Source organism: Vidua macroura, chromosome 8 (genome assembly GCF_024509145.1).
Source record: "Vidua macroura isolate BioBank_ID:100142 chromosome 8, ASM2450914v1, whole genome shotgun sequence".
Taxonomy (NCBI): Eukaryota; Metazoa; Chordata; class Aves; order Passeriformes; family Viduidae; genus Vidua; species Vidua macroura.
In genome coordinates, this window is record NC_071578.1 from 4,634,146 (window position 1) to 4,654,301 (window position 20,156).

Genomic DNA, 20,156 nt, shown 5'->3' on the forward strand with positions numbered 1-20,156 from the left:
CAGGGACACCTCCCACTAGACCAGGCTGCTCCAAGGCCCGTCCAAGTGATGCTCCCAAACCACAGTGGTTAAATACAACAGAAGGCAGAAACTTGGCTGGAAGGGGACTAGAGTTTTATGTGATATTTTCATAAAATCACAGAATGGTTTGGGTTGGGAAGGACCTTCCATTTTCTAAGACTATGATTTAGTTTCAATAAAATGTGCTGATAATAGTCTGCCAGTCAAATCTTAAGATAATCTTACACATCCTTAATTCTAAATACATTTGTGAGGTTATGTGATCAAAATATTTGAATTAAATGACTTCCACGTCTGCAACACACCCTGCCCAGGGCTCACCAACAATCACAGCAGTATGCTCAGGACTAACACTACCCAAATTGACAGAATCAGAGCAGCACCACGGCAGATCTGCGTTCAGGCTCAGCTCACCACTACTCACACGACTTAATGGGAATGCAGCAAACAGAGAACAAAAGCAAAAGAAACTAAAGATGCAAAATGCTGGTGTGAAAGTTGGTGAAAAGCTTTACTTACCAGGCTTGCCTGTTTTGTTTTTGCAAGCAAATAGCAAGAAGCAACGAAAACGGAAGCAAAATAGAAAAATCGGGAATTGTTAGGAAAGCAGCAAATAAGTAATGCAACAACCTGTAATGCACAAAGCATAACATCTGTTTGTTTTTCACAAGGAGAATCTCATAATGTATTCAAATGTGAAGTAATAAAAAATCTCATCATGTAAATCTCATAATGTATTTGAATGTAAAAATAAAGATACATTTTTAACAGGGAAAAAAAAAAAAAAACAAACCAACATTAGAAACCTGTCAGTGAAAAGGAATTGGGGTGGGGATTTTGGCTGTGAGCCAGGTGTGTGCAGGGAACACTGGGGTCACCCAGGCTCTGCTCCCTGGCTGTCAGAGCAAACATGGGCACCAAGCACAAAGCAGCAGCACAGCCTGGAAAGCCTGGTCTTTTCTCTCCCCCACTCCTCAGTGTAAACTAAGGAGAAATTGTTAGGGGTTGAGGCAAGGGGTTGAGGGGTTTAAGGAGAAATTGTTAGGGGTTGAGGCAAGTGTAAGGGAAAAAAAGGAAAAAAAAGATAAAGCACAAGTGAAAAAATACAGGAAGTGACACTAAACAGGGATCTCCACACTGGCAGCTTGCAGAGTGTGGCATGAAGTAATCACAGCAGCTAAACTGGGTAATTTTGGGTTCCATATATGTATGACAGCAAATACTGAACCTTCCACAGCCCTTGGAATCAAAGGCAATTGCTGTTTGCAATGCACATTTTTCAGTGCCTTTAGAAGCAAACATAGGCAGTCATATATTGTTAATATGGGATATTTTCAGTATTCATTATGCACACACCAGCCTAGAAAAAGCTCAGCAGGACCTATCAACCTCACTGAATATTCATCAAAGGGATTGGTGAAATTGGTTTATGTGCAGTGCCCTTCTAACAGGGCTGTATAAATAGTTCAGAAGGGTTAAATGATGAACAGAAACAGCACAGGCATTTCTTTTGTTAAGATGCATATTCTGCTTTAGCACTGAGGCATTACTGGGATAACAGGTCACTGAAGTACATGCAAATAACAAACACACATTTCCCTCCACATGTGGCATTCGGATGAGCGAATTCCTTTATCGGAAGGGACAGCAATTTACAAGAAATGGCATGACAAAGTGGGACAATTAGATAAAAAATTTACATTAAATGCAGGGAGAAGCCTCACATTTAACGTATTACCATGCTGTAGGATTTGCATACTGCTCTAATTAACACAGAAAGGATGTTCTCTGTGTTGCTGGTTCAGTTCCTTTGCAAACGGACAGCAAATTAAATTAGTTATAGCCATAGCCCTTAAAAACTCACCACAGAGCATCTGAGAGGCTCTGATACTCTGAATCTGAAGTTTAAAGATCTGTTTACTCATAGTCAGTGGCTCAATACTTACTGAACCTTCATTTCTTTGCAACAAGAGGAAGTGGCAAGGGTGGAATGTACCATGTACACCAAGGCCTCTGCCTCAGGATTCCTATGCTGTATCTTAGTGTTCCACTGCAGTCTCAAAATCTGTTTGTTTTTTTTTTTTTAATCTGTTTCTCAAAATAGAATTCAAATTTATCTGTTGTTAACTGTATGCATAGCTTGGGGAAAAAAGGACAGGTGTGTCTGTAGGACTGGCCAGGTTCAGGGTGGAAGCCACACCAGGGTATGTTTACTGTAAACCAAAATGAAATAAGTTCTCTGCATACTCTGGTCACTCCTGATTGAACACTTGCATGATGACAATGACAGACACCATGTCAGAAGGCAGCACATTGGCTCAGTTGTACATACAAAAGGCAATGGAGGCATAACACCAGAGAGAATGAAGCCTGGCATATTATTAGTGCTTATTACTCATTATTATATATATTTCATTAATTACTTTATTTATTACAGTTGTCATTCTCATAAAATTTATTTGTAGGTCCATTTTACCCTTCACTTGAAAGAAGGCTGAGATGTCTCCTAGTGGCCAAGAAATCCTGGAAGGCAGCAGAAGCACCAGACACTGCTGCTCCTCTGAGCACCTCTGGCCTTGGAGCTCCCAAAATTCCACTCAGTCATTTGCCTTTCTGGGAAACAGCTGGAGCTGGAGCAGTACAAGGCAGCACAAGCCACTGGTGCTTTCTATAGCCAGACTAATAAAAAGAGCTTTAGAAATCTTACAGGAGGCTTTAAAATCACATCCAAGGGGCCACACCTCACATGCTGAGGAACCACATGAGCCCTGCAACCTTTGGGTTTGAAGTGCTACTGAGCACAGGGGTTTTTACCTGTGGGACATGCTGTTAGCAAAGGTGTTTTCTAATTATTGAGAGGCAAAACTTGTCACAATTTAGACTTGAAAGGAGACTCCTGTGTCAGTAAGTAACTGGGCGGGGGGGTGGATTGGGCACTTGTAACCTCCCAGCTGGGATTGGAGTTAATCTCGGTTTTGTTCTGATCGATGCATTTAGCACAGATAATCCCTGTTGTTGTGAAGAGCTAAGTTTGGTATCTGCCATTAAGCAGCTGCAAGCTGATGCCTAAGGGGTTTTTAGGTCACTGAAAGTCTCTCCTGGAGAAACCCATGAATTTGAACCTGTTTCCTATGGGCCAGTTTGCTCTGCTGCAGAAGGGAAAGCCCTGAGCTTTCCGTGTTACCTGAACTGCCCGGGGGCTGCTGGCTGTGAGACGAGGCCCTGACTTTTCCTTTTCTGGTGTCCTCAGATGCATTCACAATTCCCTGCAGCATCAGCAGATGCAGCCAGCATCAAAATGAAGCCCACAGACTTCAACCAGGGAGCATATTTCACAGTAGGAACACCTACCTATCATCTGAGCAATCGTCTTCTCATATTCCGAAACTATTTTTCTGTAAGAGGGGAAAACAAAAAAAGAAAAACTTTTGGCAAACAACATCATTGCTCATGCTTACTTAGCAAATAACACTAGCAGAAACTGAACTGTGGTGCTTTTAAGAGCTACAGAACCCCATCACATTTTTATATGTTCTTTATTGCCCAAATAACAAATAAAATTGACAATTTGAACACTGCACCTGATTTTTAACTCTCCATGGAGATCAGTAAAGGTGAGGGGAGGAAGAAGAGAGTGCTTTGAAACAGATTCTGTTTTTTGAAACATCACATGTCATGATTATATAAACATAATCACACTGGCCTAACTCAAGAATTGCAAAGAGCCTGATTTTTCCATTACTTTCTCCCCTCTTCTCCAAATTTGTGCTGGTTTGTTTTTAATATAAACTTCAAGCAAACTTATAATTGGTAGCAAGTAAACCTAACAGGAGTAGTGTTGGCTATCATCCAAAATGTATCTCATCTTCTAAATGAATCTTCTCATGATTAAATGATTCACTACCACTTAAAAGAACAAGATCAAAATATTCAACTATGTAGCACAAAATCCATCATGTCCCATTTCCCAAATCTGTTTTTGAAGCAGAGGTGGCAAAATTCTACTTTTAAGACTGTTTTATTTCGTATACTCACAGTAGGCTTTGAATTTCCTTCTTGAAAAGAGGTTAGCCAAAATAAGCAGATTAAATGTGATTTAGAAAGATGATCCATCCCTTCCCAGAGCCAAATAAAGCTAATGAAATGAGACTAGCTTGATCTGTGCTTTGATTCATGAGCCACGCAGGACCGTCTACAAAAAACAAAATTACCCCACACTTCATCTGGTGGATATTCAAAACAGCTCACTGGAGTTGGAATACACCTCTTTTGAAATGCACTTTCACTTGCTTTTAGAGCTCTGCTGCAGTTGGTGAGGTTACAGAAAGGATGTGGGAATAAAAATCAGTAAGGAAAGGAGAAACTTGCAGAGCTCCCAAAAAAAACAACTACAGTAACTCCAGAACTGCCTCAAATCTGAATCACAGACAGAGCCCAGAGCCCTGAGAAGGCCACCTGGCCCTAAGGTCAGCAGCATCTCCCCTGCCCTGGTCCTGCAGAGCACTCAAAGAACAGGGGCTCTAACCCCAAGCACTGGGATTTTTCCTTTCAACCGTAAGTGACACTTTGGAGAACAAAGATAACAGCAAGGATTTTGCCCTAAAGGGAAGGGTTTGGTTTCATGTCCAAAGCAGATTACCTCAAAAGCCTGCTGTAAGCAATGAGGATTTTAAAGCTTTGTCATGTCCTTGTGACACAAGGCACCTTTGGAAGTTTTATCATCCAAGACGACGAAGCCAAGGACTCAGGGTACTCAGGGTAAGGAACACAACATCACAACACTGCAGCACTTCCACGGAAGGATTTGCTCCAGATTCATGTCAAAGGCCTCTTTCAGTCAAGCAGCCTAAAAAATGGTCGTTCCAGCTGGGGAACAAAGGATGCTGCCACCTCATCCCTCTTTGGGAGGGCACATCTCAACCCCAGGCTGACACACTGCATAGGCTTAAATGTTGCTATTTGAGACACTCAGTCTGCACACTGACTGCACATTTGTAAGGCATAAAACCACCAGAATCCAGGGCTACAAAGGGTCTCAGAGGTCACCTGATTGACTCCCCTTAGAGAGTCATCATCTATCAGACCTCCAAATAACCATAATTAAGTTTTTCTTGCCTGCCTCTGGTTAAACCCTTGGATTATGGTACAGCCCACTGTGGTTCAGCTCTTTGATAACTACTCCATTCTGGCTTCTGTTCTCTGGAGTGGAATTTCCTCCAACTGATCTTTTGCTGGAAATTTAGATGAATTCAGGACATTCCAGCTACACTCTGCAGGACATGGGTACAGGAGCATTGCTTCTCCTTCTCTGGGAAGTGATTGCTTTTTTGCTTGCAACTCTAAATAATCCCTTCACTCCCTGCTTATCATTATGTCATATCTCATTGCTGCATCTCTAATTTACCACACATGGACTGCCTGAACATTTAAACTTCCAAGAGAAATCTTTCTTGGTGCACATATGCGTATTTATCATTTTGTGACAATATTAGCCAGATTTTTTCCTTTCATCCACGCGTTCCAGGCATGTGCCTGTGGGAAATCTGGCTTGGTTATTGTGTTTTTTTGTTGTTTTTTTTTTTTTTTCAAATCAGACTTTCTGGAGGGTGGAGACACACACACAAGCAAATTACTGTGTGGAAGATGAAGGTGGAGAACTACAGTGTGCCAGCTGCTCTGTGTCACCCCTGGCTCTCCTTCCATGAGGGAAAAGGCTGGCAGTGCCCACTGGCAGCCAGCAGACACGTGCACCCTGACACAGAACAGACCAAGCACCACATTTGAGTGTGAGCTGCACACTGAGACATTCCTCACAATCCCTCATTTTGTTCCCTCCTGGTTTTGCTCCCTGGGTTTGACTGCTCGCAGCCACTCCGTTCTGTTTCTCCTCATTAAGCATTTCAGGGCTATGCCAGGGCTTTGTTCCCCGTCCCAACAGAGCACAAGGGAGGTGAGAGAACTCAGCTGGGAACTGGGAGGTGGCAAAAAAGAAATAAAGAGGCTGCCCTTGCCTTTTGCAGATGCTTCTCTTAAGATGCTTTGGCTCAGAGCCCTGTGCTGCCGCTATTCCAATCTGCCATGTGCAATTCCTGGCACCCATGCAAGCGTTTGTGGAGCTCTGCACTGCAGCTCCCTTCTACTCTCCCTCCCCAAGCACAGTTTTCCTGGATATAAGCAATTGCTTATGTAGGTCATCACTAGAGACAGAGTTTAGCTTTAATTCACCGAAGCTCTTCATTTTGGGAAGAAGCTGGTGCTAGAAGAGAAGGGATTTTAAAGAAAATTCAGTCTCAGAAGCGATTGTATAAATTATTAAAGGAGGGATGCTAAAATAATGTGACAGTTTCCCTTTCTTTATGAGTTAAGAGGGGAAGACCATTTTTTCTGGTTTTAGAATATAGAAAATAATAAGCTTTAAAGACTCCATGAAGTATTTTAAACACTGTCTTTTGCAATTGATGGCTTTCTCAGATTCAGATCAATGAGCAAGCCAAGCTCATTGCTTTGTCCTTCTTATGGTCCTATCAACTATTAAAAAAAAAGCAAAGCTGAACCTTTCAACTGACTGAATGGGAGGCATCAGTGCTTCTTTGAGCAGCACTGCTCACATCATCCACTACAGGGATTTTGTTGTCATCTTTGCAAGTGGTAGGACCTAGGTTGGAAAGGAAGGTCAAACCATGTTCCAGTGTACAGATATTTAATGTAACAGAGGCAGGTTGGCACAGAAATAGAACAGATACAAGCAGAACAAACTGAAAAGCTCCTGGTCCTTCTGTCAGCTCTCAAAGGGAACCAGAGAGCAAAAGCCAAGAGAACTATTGCTTAACTAAAATCAACCTTAGTGTGTGCAGTAATTAAAAAATCATCTTAGTTCAAAGAAAAGGGTGTAGAATCTCCCTAAAAGCCAACACTGACAGTCCAGAATGGTTCCTTTACAAGAAATGCTTTTCTATTGACACGGGTTTGATTTCTATTGCTGAACAACTTTACAATGATGTCCTGGAGGCAGCCTGTACTACTGCAAACCTGCATGTTCTTCTCTACATTCCTTCCTTTTTCCAAGCAGAACTACTTATGGAGAGTGAATTTAATGTGCACCCCCCTGCCAGCTCTGCAGGCAATGCATCCAGTCTGCAACAGGAACCTCACTATGCAATCCTAGCGAGAATTCACACACAAACCACAGGAATCCTTCCCTGACATTAACCTGCAGTAAAACCTCCCTTATCTCTGAGGGTGTGAATGAGATTAGCAACACAGAAGTTTGCAATGATTACCCTGAACAGTGGTGCCCACCATACAGAAAGACAAAGTATCAGTTCAGGATCAGTGCAAAGCCTTAAGTTAAAAATAATGAAGCAAATTCAGCTAAGCAAAACAATTGTATGAGCCTGGTACTCAGTGTACTACCCATAGGCTGAGATAGGCTGAGATAGGCTGTACTACTCATAGGCTGAGGCTCTCTGACAGAGTGATCAAGTTAATAACCCACCTCATCTCCATCACTTCCCTTCTGCTTTCTTCATATTTCTCTTTCCACTCAGATACTTCCCTTTCCTTGGCCACAATCTGAAACAGAAAACAAAGGGAAAAAACCCCACTGGATTATTATACCCATTTTTTCATTGCTATTGCAAGCCACACTAATATGATACACAGCTTTGTAAAATACATAATTTTACTCCTATTTCAAGCAGCTTACCATTTTTATATAATTATATAGCAATGTCAGGATGCATGGTGTACACGTGAGGTTTAAAAACAAAAATTTCTTTCCATATCATATCTACTTTTCACATCTGTAAAACAAGTAAAACTTGAAGTGCAGCAACTTTTGCTTTAGCGTGGCTGAGGATGGCTCCAAGAACAGAACAAATGATCACAACATAAAGCATTTGGGAGAAAACAGGCAAGAAGGGAACAACAAGGGGCAGGTTTTTCCTTCCCCAGATTGTGGAAACAGTTACCTCTGCTCTGGCCAGCCGTAGTGCAGAGTCCAGGTCCTGCTGGGGGTAGAGCAGAGCCGTGGTGCTTTCTGAGTCTGAGGCGCCGATGCGGGAGTACAGAGCACTTTTGGAGATGGAAACATCTGCTGGGATAGCAGGTTCTCTCTGTGTGTTTGTTTTTTTAAATACAAAGAAACAAACCATTAAATAGGTGTTTAGCTCATGGGTTTTCTGGGTGTGGTGCTAGGGCTAGAGTTCTGTGCACAGACAAGGAGCTCTGAATTCAGCAATCATAAAATATACATTTAAGATCCAAAAGAAGCACCAGGAGAGTCATATCACCTTTACAGAGAGAAAATAAAGACAGCACTTTGCCATCAATATTTTGAAGCCTTATCTTAGAAAATGTACTGCTTTTCACTACAACATCCACATGAAATGCACATCAGCAGGAGGAATCAGATTTGAAGGCAGAAAACTTGTTAAGGGAAATTCTGTTTCCATAAAAATAAATCAAGAAACCAGAAGCAAGAGGACAGCTCACATTCTTAGGTCTGGGATGTCAATACATGATATCTATAATAAAGAATGTCACATCAAAGGTGTGACTGTGCAGGTGACACTGCTGCCCCACTGGTGTCCAGCATGCGATTAGTCAGTTAAATGAGGCTTTTTTTTTGCAGCTGTCAATTTTGCTCATGTCAGCAGCCCAGATTAAATAAGGGAGAGCAGCATGTGAAATGAGGAGAGCAAAGAACAGGAACGTGACACTGAGATGCTGGAGATGTCTCACAAACAACTCTCGATGCAAACAACCCAAGCTACAGCACATTAAAACTGAGGAGATCACAAAGGATAGTCCATAGAACCCAGAATGGTTTGGGATGGAAGAGACCTTAAATCCCACTGAGTGCCACCCTGCCATGGCAGGGACACCTCCCACTGTCCCAGGCTGCTCCAAGCCCTGTCCAGCCTGGCCTTGGGCACTGCCAGGGATCCAGGGGCAGCCACAGCTGCTCTGGGCACTGCCAAGCCCCCACCACAGGGGCTGGACCATGAGTGGGGAGGAAAGTCAGGTTGGTCAATGCCTTTTTCACTGATGGAAATGGATATTCCAATCCTGTTTTCCTGGTGTAGCACTTCCTTGCTGCTGAAAAGGGGATCATGTATTTTTCCAGTTTACCTGTTAACTTTGTGCATAAAACAATGTACTCTGTTAATTCAAGTTCACTAATGCTGCACCTAAGTCTTTAGGCTTTATCTGCAATAATTAAGAGTAGTAATCAAGAGTATTTCAATTATTTTTTTACATAAAAGAGAAAATAATTATTTTCTTGTATTTTATTGTAAAAGAGGGTGGCATGATTTTGTTTTAGTTGTTTTGTTTGTATTTTTTTTAAAGAAAATAGCAGAGTCACGCTCTAGTGACTGAAGCACAGGAATGTGAAAGGAGTAGATAATGTCTGGATCAAGGTTCAGTCCTCATTAATTTCAACATCACATATTCTTGTCTCAACACTGGTAAAGGAAATTTTGCCAGATTCTATTCCATTAAACATTCACTTCCTCACAGTTCTTCTCACACTGCCCAGCATCACAGAAAGCATCCAAACCTGCTGCTAATTTTGTTGTAATCCCTTGTGAGTTCTTGTATCACACCTGACTGAAGAAGCTGCATTAAAAATTGTACACAAAGCACACAGGACCAGATGTTCTGGATATCACATCTGTAAAGAGCATGAAGGAACACTAACAACATTAAAAGACTAGGCAAGAAAATTTAATTAGAACAAGAATAACCTAAACACCTCACTGCATTTTCATTTACAGGAGACTCTCACTAATTTGCTTGGTATTTTTTGTTTTTACACCTAGGAGTCAATTGACTCTTCTAGGATTTATGGAGCAGGCTGTCCCTTCTCTGTTTTTGCTACCTTTAACATGAATACCCAAAATCATAATCAATTCCAGCAGAATTAGGAGGTGCAAGCTCAAACTCGGTGGATTTTCCTACCAGAAGAAAAACCATTCCAAGATCTGTCAAAACTGCACAGCCTGTGCTCTTAAAAGTATCTCCCAATGTAAAACATAGGAAAAAAATGCACTTGGGATATAAGCTCAGACACCTCTGTAAATGCATAAATAATAATAATAAAAAAAAGTACTTTACTCCCTCCTTAATCACAAGGTAGGAGTAACAGAGAGATAAAAGAGAGCCATTAGATCATCAAAGCTGTCCTCCAAAGAAAGGCCACCCCTCAGATCGATCTGTTGAACTCCATCTGTCACATTTCAAAAGCCTCCTGCAGCTTAATTTGCTGGATCTCATAAAGAGATTGCTGGAAAATATTCATTGTGCCAAGGAGAAATACAAATATTTTTCAAGCTCATATAAAAACACGTTGAAGTAACTGCTGGAAGGATGACAATTTTTAAAGAAAAAGGTATTTAGAGCATTTAATATGTACTTACAGGTATTTTTATATAGTGCACAACAGATCATGAATACGGTTATGTTTTCCTCTAGCTCTCTTTGCATTTGAGGAAATTGCACAAAACAATAGCAATAACGACATGCAGAACAGCTTAAAATTTCCAAAAATGACCATTAAAACTCTTGGAATTTAACCACTGATCAGAAATGCCTGTGGCTGTGGTCCAACCAGTGTTGCCCTAACTCTGGAAACACCCTGCACAAGCCACAGCTGGGCTCTCTGGCAGGAGAAACCAGTAAAAGTCATCACGGTTTTGCTTCAAAAGCCAATTTTACACAGCTCCTAACTGTTGCATATAACTCAGTAACTGTTATTTGCTGCCTGCAAAACATTCTTACCCTGAGAAAATAACAGCACCTGACCCACGGGATGATGGTATTACCCAAAATAACCCAATAATAATGCTTTAACACCTAATTGCTGAGAAGGTAAGCAGTTAATTGGGGTAATAATCATCACAGGGATTTGTAAGTCACTAAACCTTGCACAGAAAGATTAGAGTCTTCAGGGGAATTACTACAAAATGTAGGTCACTGCAATCTTAGTGTAAATATTTGAGAGCTCAGCACACTTCTCTCCTCAGCACCTTTCACAGAAACCAGATATCTGACCAGAAGGGAAACAAATGCACATCTATTAACCAGCTGCAGTTACCTCACTTCCAGGAGGTCAGAGAGGAAGAAAATAGAGAAATGGAATGAAAATGAAAACTAGTTTTTATCACAGCAATTAGAGGAATGTGTGTTTAGCCCTGCTGAAAATGAGGCTGCCCTTTCCAAGCCCTTGAAATGCTGCCTGGGTGTGCATGGAATGATGGACTCTTCTAATTGATGTGTGAGTAGACAGGTCAATGCAGGCAAAGTGAGTCCTACTTGTGCTTGCAAATACATGGAAAGGCAAGGAAAACCCAAGCAGAAGTTTTCTGCCTGTAAAGTTTTTCTAAAATCAATGGCATTGCTGTTTGAAGGAAATAATCCTCCTCCACTGCCATGAGAGGCCCACAAAGCTGTAATGCACTAATCCCATTTTTGCCCATGCCTTTCCTTTCAGTTTCTATTTTCCTTGGATCCTATCTCAGCAGTCCACTCTCCACCCACAGGGTGCTGGACACAAACCCTACTCAAGCTGCACCTGCTAAAAAATTACTTCACAACATCCAAATGGAGCCTTTTCTGTTCAACAGAAAAGAGTTAATTCACCCCAACACTGGAAAACAGAAATACTTGAAAATGTTAAAGTAGGTGACTGGTCCTTCTGTAGTTTAAGTCTGTGACAAGAAATTTGGGAGAATAACTGGAAATTTGGGAGAAATTTGGCCAAATAACTCCCAAATGCCTGTGAACAACAACCTGCACATCCTTTTTCTCACTCCTAGTGCTAGCATGAAGTGCTTACATTTAATCTTTATTTTAGGTGATCTAATTTGTCATAACAAGTGCTTCTGTCTTTATTTATCATTCTATTCTTGTTACCCATCCAGTCGTCGTTTAGCAAATGTTAAATGCAATTATACAGCATTCAGAAAGTAACAGAGGCCAGCCATCCAGAAGGGAATTCTGCCAGGAGCATCCAAATTTAAGTCATTGCAGTCATCTGCTGGTTTCTGTTCTACTTAATCCAGGCCACCAGTCACTGTAGGTCACAAGGGGTGTCATCACAGGCTAATTTAACACTGAAAGAGCAAAGCTATGCAAGGACAAAAGTCCTTCCCAGCCTAACATGACACCCATGGTGTTGGGCTACAAGTATTGCTGTGCCTGGACCAACGTGGGGCTTTGTCATCATCAGTAACTGCTGTCAGTTCTCTGTTGGGGGGGGGGGGGGGGTTTTGCCTGTTTTTCTCTCCTCAGCTCTGCTTATCATTCTGTTATTTCTGTTACACAGATTAATGATATTTTCTCAAAAATCACATTAAATCCATTTCCCATTTCTAAGTTCTAAGGAGCTCAAAACTTGTTCCAAAAAACCAAGATGCTGTAATGATGCTGAACAGGATCTTTAAAATGCAACCCCCACATTCTGTAAAACTTCTGCAGCTCACAGCCTCCCTGGGTAACTCACAAGTATTCACAAACACACAAATGCATTCTCTTCAGTCTAAAATAGTACAATTTCTGAGTTTCTGAACAGTTGGCTGGTTGCAAAAATGCAGACTTTAAGCAGAAGTTTTCTGTATAACCCATGAGGAGCATCTGTACAATATTATGTGTTTCATCTCACGTGTTTCCTGATGCTGGAAGGCCTGAATCCTGCATGCTCCAGCAAAGTGTTGGGAGGACAAGGAATTTGAGAGAGAATAAGGAGGTAGAGAGGATCTAGAGAGGATCTCACCACATTCTCTTCCAACACCTGACACTCAGGGCAGCAGAGCAAGGGGACACAGTCACACATAGGAAAATTATTTTTGTTTTTCCTCCTTTGTTCTTTATGTTCATTACAGGTTTCAGCTTGGTTAGTCCTTCTAATGAAGACAACAGTACGTTTTTCTTAAATAAAATATTGAACCACATATTCTAAAATACTCTTAAATCTGTGAGTAATGCATTTACCTTAGTAAATATATGTGCACAGCAGAAACAAGGTGGCTTGTGGGCTATTTAAGGCATGTGAAATAAATCAAATATGATCATTGTTTTTTCAGAGTACAGTTAACCTTAAAAAAATCTTTACTTTTATGAAGTAGCTACTTAATAACTGATCTGTAAAGCACCAAGAAATTCTACCCTAAAACCAGCCCAAATGCTGTTGTGGTGCAATGAACTGCAGACAATTTAGGATTGGGCAAAGACTTTCTGCTGACCTATTGAGGGACAGTACAAGAGGAAGGTCACTGGAGAAGGACATGTCAGAAGCACATTCTCCTCATTTGGAATGAGATGTCTCACTGCAGCAGGACACTGCCATCCCCTCATTATCCCATTCAGCTGACACCCTTTCCCAAAAATGCCACTAACATTTATGGAATTACTTTTTTGGCTTTCCAAACACTGTGAGTTCCACGTGCATCCCTACAGCAGAGCAAAGCATCACTGTGAGGCACAACTAGAGAGCAGGACCTGGAAGTAGCAATGAAAAAAAATAAGATTTAGATCTTTATGAATAAAGACACATTGTGTTGTGAGGCTTTTTTCCCTTGGGAGCTCTGTAGCCCTTCCAACCCTGCTGCACTCCCTTTCTTCAGATGCCTGAAGGCAAGGTCGACTGATTTCCTCGCTTCCAAACACTGAGGGTCAAAGGTGTCTGGCTTCAGGCTGAAAATACCAGCAGAAGACAGAATGTCCTTATGGCCAAAGCAGCCTGGTACTCTTCACCATCATTTTAGGCCAAATCTTGCTTCAGAGGAACGACAAACACCACCTGGACTGCAGAATCCGTCTCCTGCGGAAGGAATGCTGCTGCTTCTTGCCTGTTGTTAATTGGGGTGTGAGTGGGGTGACAGGACAGCATTCCTGTGTCAGCTCTGCTGCCAGCATGCTCCTGGTGTCCCCCCAGGACAAGCAGCACTCTCACACACAGGGCAGGCACAAAGCAGGTACCTTGGAGCGCAGGGAGGAGAGGGCAATCTGCCTGGCTAACTTCAGAGCTTCTATCCTCATGGCAGCAAACTCTAGCTCCTCCTGTCCAAGGGTTTGGTGTGGGGGGGGTCCCCCACAGGGAAAAAAATGTAGTAAGAACACGGTAAGAAATGTTTGACACACTCAAAAATGGGTTGTTAAATTCTAACGTGTAACTCGGACAATTCCTGGGTGACAAACATCCCAAATTCCTCTCATGGTGAGGACAGTGATGCAAAACTCCAGGGCTTGGTTAGTTTTGACATAGCTGTACAGAAAAATAATTTTTATTAGGTGATCAGTATGAACAATACTTCATGTAAAAGAAATGTTTTCTGAAGCTAAAGCTGTTTTATCACAGACTCCTTTCACTTCCATTTTATGTGAATTTATGCCACATGTTAGTCTCAGTTCAACCCTTGCTGCTTTAAAATTTCACTGTAAATATTCCAGAAAATACATCCTGACATAGAGAACTGCTCTGCAGATCCATTTGCTTTTCCTAGAAGAAACCATGCCAAATTCTGCATTAGAGAAATTACAAGGAAAACAAAGCCTGATTTTCATTTCAGCAGAATTAGGTCCTGAATCTCAAGAAATGAATCTATACATACAGACTTACTAAGGCCAGGTGTCAAGACAAGTCTCCACACATCAAGTCCTGTGCTCAAGCTTAAAAAAATTTCCTTTGAAAAGACTTCTGGAAAATACATACATTAGCGGTACAGGATAGGTGTTGATGAAATTTAAGGTTATGTATTATATGAATTAAATGAGTTAAATGAAAATATCTTTGTTCCTCAAGTCTTTGAAAGGGGAGAGTTACTTTGGAAAGAATTAAATAATTATTTTAATTCTTTTCCACATCCCCTCCAAGCCTCCCTCCACCCCTTTCAGAGGAGGCCAAGTATTCCTTGGCCTGTGTATGGACAAACAGAAAGAAAAGTGACATTTATATTTCTGCTACAAACCTGAAGTTTCTGAGCAAATACTGGGGGGTTCTTTTCTGCTAGGTCAGGATCTAGATATTCAGGCTGATCACATATTGAGGCTTTCTTAGATATCCTATTGAGAAGAGCATCAGCAGAGACAAAGGAGTCTTCAGGAGATGTCTGAAGGGTAAAGAGGAGGCTGAATAAGCAACAGAGATTTTGCCCAAGTTGTTCGGCCCAAAAGCAAAAATGCAAAATTTCTGGAGGAAAATGATTCCCAAACTCTTATCATACAGGACTCACAATTTCAATAGCCTCTGGAGTTGTCCCTAGAGTCATGGGCTCCAGGTCCTTCTGCTTGGCCTTGTCAGGGGACTGTAAATGTGCCTCCTGGCTGGCAGCGAGGACTCGGGAAGCTGGGTGTGGTATTTTCATGCCAGAGGACTGCTGGGCTTCAGGGTCTTCAAAACTTGACCTGGAAAAAGATTGTGTACATGTTTTCAGGCTTCACAATTCTGCTTCTGGTAACAGCTGAGCAAGTCCACTTCATCACTTTAATGTGTATGTGTATATAGAAAAATGTATTTATACACACATTGTTCCAACTCAAATTTACATCATTATAACTTTTAACACTTTGCAATATCCTTTCAGAACAATGTATTGGAGCCATCAAAATAAAACCAATTCCATCAGAAATGTCACATTTCTTCAGTATTTCTCACTTGTCTTTCTACCCCTTTCTCACTGTGACCTACCTCTCTCCCAAAACACAACTTTTACTAACAAGAACAGATGTCCTTGACAAGCAAAATTATTGGAAGTAAACACAACTCCCACATCCTGGTCTTATGAACAAGAACCCTTGTTCAGAAAATATATCCAGGGAAAGCCAAGTGAAAAACTGTAATTAACAGATTTCTAGATTAATGTGAAAATTACCTCAGTATCTGAGGAAAAAGCTTTAAGTAGGAGGCCACTGTCCACTAAAACAATTGCCACCGTGACTATTTAGTTAGAATATGAAGGAGAAATACATGTCCTTATTCCATCATGAAACTTGTGTCTCTTTGCCCTCTGTTCTCTATCATATGTGTACACAGATGGGAATCTATTTTTAAACAAATAACTTGGCAGCACAGAGGCAGAGAGAGGAAGAAGTTCCTGTGTACGTGCTCTGAGGGTAGCCCACTCCCCTGGCAGGCTCTGCACTGCTCACAGTGACCTACCCTGAGCAGGGAGTTGTGGAGTCAGACAGCCTGATGGGAGGTGATTTCACTGGGCTCTCCTGCTGTGCATCAAACATTAGGTACAAGGACTGCTTCTTCGGGGTGCTGTCATCCTGCTGGCCACAGGGAAAGAGGAACTCATTAAGCAATTCAAGCATTCTCCATTAAAGCTAATTCAGGTCACTGAAGCCTTTGGTGAGCAAATGGGTTGACAGAAAAGTAATAATAGAGGGTTGTAATGCTGATATTGAGATGGATCCTCCCAGGAAGAAACCATGAAAGAACAAAACCTAAACAGTTCACTCTTTGCAGTGGCTCTTCTCCCAATTTGGGGTTAATCAGATTTCTGGTTCTGTGAGGCAGGAAATCTATCAGGCATCCCTTGGCTGAGGGTGTTACTAAAATATCCACTGAATACTCTCGTTGCTTTAAGCACCACCTGAGTGATTTTCCTAATGTCCCCAGTGGATATCCCCTCACTGGATCCAGTCAAGCTATCAAATCCATGATTAAAAAAAAAGGGTGAAACAAGTGATACATGTACAGTGCTGCACTCCAGATTCACATTAATTCTGTTTCTCTCCTGATTCCCTCCAGCTCCTTCAAACTTTTACTCCCACTTTCTTAAACAGTTCAGCAGTTGGTGTAGACAGCTCTGCACTCTGCACTGCTGGAAATATTGATTGGCTTTGAATCTCCAGAAAGAACTGCTGTGATACTAGCTTAGAAATAAAATCATAAAATGGAACAAGCTTTACAGGACACAGGACAACAAAGCACAGGCAATTTAGTCCAGTTATGCCAATTTCAAGGAACTGGTTTTGCAAATCTGCTGCAGGCATATTATAATTAATTTAAAGGGTGGTGAGGCTGAGGGCATTACCAGGATAGTATATTATGACAAGGGAATGCAAATGAATGGAAATGGAGGTGAGAACTTACAGGCACAGAGGAGCCTATTTTCTCCATATATTCTATTTCGTATGAGTTGCCATATTCCAATTCTGCAACAGAAACAAAAAAAGAGGTGTTAATACATGCCATGACATGATTTTTTTTCAGAAGTAAATGAGAGCTCTTCTCATTGACAAGGGCCACTCCCACTCTGCTCAATACTTTCCAATGACATATTAAAAATAGATTATACAGAGAGAAAGTAAAGGGTGAGTTAATATTCACTCATTTTCAACAATGAACCTGACACATTTCAGGCAAATCAGCTTGCCAGAAAAAAATTCAGCTTTTTAATTTGCCCCAGGGACCAGAATATTAAGAAGGTTTCAGAGTGATTTCAGAGTACAGACAACTTTCCCCTATCATCTTATCACAGAAAACACATTTTTTCAATAAATGGCAATGCTGATGCCAGTTTCTTTTAAACATCTTTTAACAGCTGTTGAGAAACATTAATTTCTTTTTTTTCATGTTTATCACACTCTTAATTCAGAACAACTACTGTGCTATCACTGGAGAAAAAGATATCTAAAATACCTGAATGCTCATGAACCAGGGGTGAGGCACCAGCCCAGCTTATGGGGCTCTTCTCACATTCTGTTTTCAGAGAAAGAGTCTAAGGCAGGAAGATTTACAAAGAACCCTAAGTCTAAAACTTAATAAAAATGCAAATCATTACTGCTTCTCTGCTTCTAATCTCCCAGTTACACTGGGGGGAATAACCAGCATTTCTTTCCAGTCCATGGAAAGATATAGAAGAAAGATTCCAGTAGTTGATACAGAAGCAGAGAGATCTAATACAGGAAAAGAGATCATACCTTCCTGCACTCAAATAAAAGCAAACTTCCTACAATGACAACTTAATTTAAAATTAAAAGCATAATTAATTTGTCCAAATGCTGTACTTTGTTCTGTTTCCATGACTTAATTCAATAAACCACTTGCATAATTTGATTTCCACTATAAATAAATCCTACGGAAATGAACACTAGCATTTGCATTATGCTAAAATCATGGGCTAAAATCCTTCTAGATTTGGGCAGCTTTTGAAAAGTAGGACTTGCATTAGGAAGATGATAACCACCATTAAAATTTTGATGTTTAAAAACAAACAACCCCGAAGAGAATCACTAGCCTGATTAAGAAAGTTTTAGCGGGTTCAATGTGATCGAACCAATGCTTGATATTTTTTTTTTTTTTTGGCTAATAAAAAACACTGCACAAGGACTGTAATTCCACAAGCTATGTATTTTGTCAACCAACCACTGAAGAGGAGGAGCCACAAACCCTGAGTATTGGTTGGGGATAGTCACAGTAAAATTTGTAAGTGAAGAGAAAGCTGTAATAGCAGGCTCCTCACGTTGAAACTCCTAGCACCCTATGTTTTTAATGGTAATAGGGAGCCAGGCAAGATGGACAACCTCGTGGTGTCAGGTACCAGCAACAGCCTTTCTCATCCACTTTTCTTCCCAGTGAAAGCAAAACCCAAACTGGAAGGATGAATTCAAACCCCCTGTGAGGAGCTGAACTGCAGGAGAAAGCCTGAAATCCCAGGAAACAGCAGCAAGTGTTTAGAAACTGCCCCTCAGTATCCCATTTATCCACAGAGAGCCCAGTGAGGTGCATCAGGAGCATTTATGGAGCAGCTTTATGCTCCAGAGAGCGAGCCCTGAGTGTCCAGGCAGCCTCAGGGGCAGCAGACGTTCCGGCACTGTCCTCTGCTGGCACAGCCACAGGGATCCTCCACCTGCCTGCAGCACTGCCAGCAGCTCTGCAATCCCAATCCAAACTGACTGCTGGGACAACACACATTTCACTTCACTGCTGACAAAAAAAAAAAAAAAAAAAAAAAAAAAAAAAAAAAAAAGGCAGGACACAGATGGAAATAGTCCAAGTAGAAACAAAAGGAATAACGTGGCTGGCTAAACGCATTTTTTTCCGTCTCAGTGCTCTCAGGAGTCTCCAGCACAATTCCTCTCTCTCCTCTCCTCTCAGACATCATCTCCCCTCCAAAATCTTAGGCTCCAGTTATCTCTACACATTCAAAATCAGAAAAGCCCAGTATATCCCACTAAACAAGATAATTATCTTTTATAAACACTTAGAACAGACTTACTAAGTGATGTCCTCCAACTCCTCCTACAAATAGCTGCAAGATTACATCAGAATTTTCTGCTAATAATTACAGCTTATTTCGAGTCTGTGCAACAGGAAAATGGCAGCAGCTACAGGCAGTGGCTGAAACAGATGAGGGCTGGATGCATTGGGTGGCTCAGGAGCTGGGCTGTATCTGTACAGAAGCAGTGTTAGGTTACAGGGTAACACATGGGTGTCTGGGACAGGTAAAAATATCTACACTGAGAAATGGCACTCAAATTACTCAGAAATTTCTCAAAGCTGCAGGAGCAAGACTGTCAAGGGGAAAAAAATTATTATTTTTAAGAGATGTGAAAAGCAGAAGCATTGTTGATTATAATGAGTGTGTAATCTGAAACCCCGACTGTTCCATGCAGCACACATGAGACAAGACAATTACCATTTAATTAGGAGCTTTGCTCACTTTCTTCTACCCACTTTGAAAGCTAAAATGATTGTTTCAGAGTGTCTCTCACTATTCTTTTGTTCCATTTTCTTCCATATAGTTTCCATTCTCTCAGATTTAGGGGGGCTTATTTTGTAAAAAGTGTTTCTTTAAGTTATTTTTTTTAAATACAAGTACAGAGAAGTCAATGTCTAAAATTTCTGATTTGACAATGAAACCAAATGGACTCATCCAGACTGAAATATTTATCTGTTTAGAATCCTCAGCAGATTTCCAAAAAGCCCAGGGCACACAAGCACGTGCATATCAACAAAAGCACTGTGATTGTTGCTGCTTTTTGATGTCAAACTTTTTGACATCAACTTTTTTTTGTCAACTTTTTGACCTAAAAGTTTTTATTCAGGCATAAATTTAGATCCAGCCTAAAATGGCTTAAAGTAGATTAATGGTAGACTGGGACAGGGACTGAAAGGCTGGGGG

At 41.2% G+C, this 20,156-nt stretch overlaps 1 protein-coding gene across 5 annotated transcripts in view; it reads right to left on the reverse strand.

Annotated features, from left to right (window-relative positions):
* The window catches only part of TACC2 (transforming acidic coiled-coil containing protein 2), a 118,299-nt gene that overhangs the window by 4,870 nt on the left and 93,273 nt on the right, over positions 1 to 20,156 (reverse strand). For 3 of the 5 annotated variants that reach the window (XM_053983996.1, XM_053983995.1, XM_053983998.1), the window contains 7 exons: positions 17,123 to 17,184; positions 16,181 to 16,296; positions 15,255 to 15,426; positions 14,991 to 15,131; positions 7,992 to 8,135; positions 7,517 to 7,593; positions 3,373 to 3,416 (listed from right to left, as the gene is read on the reverse strand). In XM_053983996.1, coding sequence (XP_053839971.1) covers positions 3,373 to 3,416; positions 7,517 to 7,593; positions 7,992 to 8,135; positions 14,991 to 15,131; positions 15,255 to 15,426; positions 16,181 to 16,296; positions 17,123 to 17,184 — 756 coding nt within the window. Of the gene's footprint in view, positions 1 to 3,372; positions 3,417 to 7,516; positions 7,594 to 7,991; positions 8,136 to 14,001; positions 14,083 to 14,990; positions 15,132 to 15,254; positions 15,427 to 16,180; positions 16,297 to 17,122; positions 17,185 to 20,156 lie in introns of all 5 variants that reach the window. The other 2 variants (XM_053983994.1, XM_053983997.1) reach the window with 2 other exon arrangements.